The sequence below is a fragment of the Phytophthora parasitica genome (genome assembly GCF_000247585.1).
Source record: "Phytophthora parasitica INRA-310 unplaced genomic scaffold supercont2.34, whole genome shotgun sequence".
NCBI classification, from domain to species: domain Eukaryota; phylum Oomycota; class Peronosporomycetes; order Peronosporales; family Peronosporaceae; genus Phytophthora; species Phytophthora nicotianae.
Genome location: NW_008649020.1, coordinates 31,217 through 34,491, shown reverse-complemented (window position 1 = coordinate 34,491; position 3,275 = coordinate 31,217). Strand labels below are relative to the sequence as shown.

Below are 3,275 nucleotides of genomic sequence, written 5' to 3'. Positions count from 1 at the left end.
GCACCAGCTCCAGGACGCTGCGAGTCTGCGCCAGACGCGCTCTAGGTGTCCTAACAGGCTTCAGAAGACCGTCAATTAGGTACATGACGTCGTCCAGCTTGGCTGCTAGCTGGCCGTCCTCCTGTAGTAGCAATGTGCTCTGTAGTGTTACGATCGTGGAGGAGTTGCATCACGGAGGTTAATGCCGCTAACGCCGTGACGACGTTCCCGTTTGGGTCAGCAGCACATGTATCATCTTGTGGAGACGAATGCAAATCGCCTTTGCAGCGCACGCGAGATGTTTCCTTTTGGCGAGGAAAGTAGAAGAGAACATGTTTACGGAAATTTGATTCATAATCATCCACATCCAGAGGTGGATGATTATGAGTCAAATTCCCGTAAACATGTTCTCTTTGGCACTCTATTCTGACATTGGCACCACTATAGGAAAAAAAAATCATAGTTTTGTTTATTATTAAGATATTAAGATTTATAATATGTCATGAGTGGCTTTGAGACGCACATACTTCGCTCGTCATTGATACCGTCTTCATCGGCTGAAGGAAGGCAGACGTCGCAGAGACGCAGCGTTGAAGTTGTAGACTTCGGGCCATCAGTGTGATGAGCTGCCGAAATACATAGAGAAGTTATGGCGGGGGTGAAACTTAAAGACGCCGGGGAGAGGTTATGAGTGCTTATGTCAATTTGAGCAGCATTTTTGATGGTGATCGGACGACAAAAGTATCGCATCTTGCGCTATCTGATAGCTGCTCTTTTTTTTTTGCTACTGTTTACAATTTTTTGTTTACGTTTGTAAACAAAAAAACTGTAAACTACTCACCAGAAAACTACTCACAGCTGTTAATGTTTACATTTGAATCAGACAGAGCGAGAATTTGCGCGCACCCCTCAGAGCGACACGCTCGTCCTCTGGTACTGTAAAGCCACGCCATCCAGCAGTCATTTCACGTTTTTCTTTCAAGACCACAAGGCCCTTCCTTCCATTGGACACCCCTCTCTAGACATCCATGCGCAGTCTATTCTACATCGCTCTTGTCTTTGCTGTTTTGGCCCGCAGCAGCACCGCCACAGCGTTCCCTCATCCCAACGAGTCTGGGCTTTTGTCGCAGATATCTCATGACTCTGCGGCCAAGGCCAAGAGATCCCTTCGAGTCGCTGGCCAAGAAGTTGTCCAGAGCACGGGGAACGGGTACGGTGGGATTTTCAAATCAGCAGCCAAAAGTGTCAACAAAATCATCCCAAGACCGGACTCTCCGAACATGAAAGAACTGCTTAAGAAGGCCAAGAAGACCAAGAAGGCCCTGGCGATCAAAAATGCTTTGAAAAAAAGTAACAAGTAAAAGGTGGTTCAGCTCTCAAGTCCTCGCGTCGTATAGAAGCCCGGGAAAGTAGCCTCAGCTGCAAAGAGAGAGTCTGAAGCTACCCTCTGACAGTGCGAAAAAGTCATGACGAGGTCATTCTGGACAACTTTCTAGTAAAGGAATACAATTTAAGCTTGGTCATGAGAAGATTTTGGAAATACCGTACTCCTGATGTGCTTGGCGACGGAACCGTTTACTGACGGTAGCGAGTTACTAATCAGAGCACAGCCTTGTTCGTACTGTCGAACTTTATATTCTTGTAGACAACGTGCAATTTCTTATTATCAACATTTTTTTATTGTTATGTCACAATGGCAACAACAGGCCGCAAGAGACTAGAGCCCTAGTGAACAACAAATGTTCGGAAAAAAGAGTAGCATACACCTTTATTCGGTATAAGGAAGTATCGAAGCCTTAAAAGCTGTCTAGATATTGCTTAATTGACTTAGAGACTGATCCAACTAAAATCCTCATTAAATTTTTGAATAGAATTTGTTGCAAATTCTTCATCGTAAAGTTATATTCAATGAAAATCACTTCTGATTACCTGAAGGCTGGCCAATACAAATCATGCAAATGCCTGTCGGCAAGCCAATAGGGAATACGGTATATTTTCAACTGGCCATTCTGAAATTTAACTAGTCATTTGTTTTATTTTTACTATAATACCCCAACTAGTTGCTTCTGACGTTTTGAACTAACTCGACAGTAAATCTATATTTGGAGCCGATAACCAAGGCTTCGCAAAGGTTGATATACGAAAGGAAATAAATAATTACCTTACCCAATTATTAGTAGCGGGCGCCTATATCTGGCTACAGGGAGGCTGTGCTTGCGATAACCTTCCCATAAAGCCGTGCAAAGCACAACATAAAGACCCTGTCTTAGGACACTCAAAGAAATTCAATCTGCAAAAAATGCTCTATCCATTGTCTTTAGCTGCACCATCAGAGCATTTGCTTGTACGTCTGACTTATAAAACTAACCAATCCTGCACCTGACGAGAATTTTGATCTAAAAGAAATACGGATTAGGAATCTGGGTGAAACTAGAAATACTTTGGTCAACGGTACAGCCGGTATTTTAAGCGACGTATAAGACGCATACAAATTAAACTTTCGGAGTGGCATATTTGCCCCGGTAAGAAACCGGTTTGTCGGACGGACACGACAGATATGAAACCGCTAAAAAAAAAAAAAAAAAATAGTGCCAGTACCGACACATGCGCAATAATCTGGCTAGCCAGCACTAAAGTGCTTATACATAATCGTAGACTGCCCCTTCCCACGATATTTTGACTCGGAAAACTTTTCTAGTAGACCCCTAAAAATATCAAGCTTTTCTGGACTACCCCTTGGTTTCTGCTAGTTAGTGTCGACGGCTCTTCTGTGCAAAACCCTAAGTATTACTAATCTGTTGCAAATTACTTGTCCCTTTTTGCGAAACTGGCTCCGGAATCGTCAACATTATACGAAATGACCTCGGATTGGCCATAAATGCAACCTGGAGTCGGTGCGATTTCAATGGTGTGCAAAACTTCAGCTACCAACATCCGTGGTGGCAACTTGAGTACATTTCGAGCCAAAATAGTGGCAAACAGGCACAGACGTCGCCCATCCTAGCTCATATCTGGAATATTCTGAAACTATGCACTTGACCGCCATTGAGACTAACTAGCGCACAAGACGAGAACTGACACCACGAGAGCGCCAGCAGGCCGTTCCCATCGGTAAATGGAGGTTTTGTCGTGTCTCCATGAACGAAATCGAATGCCTGTGAGGCCCGTACGGCTGACATCTATGTAGTCAGTCAGTGACATGGTGTCACTACATCGCCATGCTGGGTCGATAGAAAGTGTTGGGATGGCCACAGCAGGTTGCAGTCGATGGTAGAAGGCAATCTTGCACCGCGGAA

At 44.3% G+C, this 3,275-nt stretch overlaps 1 protein-coding gene across 1 annotated transcript; it reads left to right on the top strand.

Annotated features, from left to right (window-relative positions):
* Window positions 1–1,007: 1,007 nt before the first annotated feature.
* PPTG_12790 (hypothetical protein) lies at window positions 1,008–1,340 on the top strand (the record flags this gene model as incomplete). Its single annotated transcript, XM_008909479.1, has 1 exon — window positions 1,008–1,340. One exon carries the CDS (start codon window positions 1,008–1,010, stop codon window positions 1,338–1,340), a length of 333 nt encoding a protein of 110 aa, XP_008907727.1.
* Between the last annotated feature and the right edge of the window lie 1,935 nt (window positions 1,341–3,275).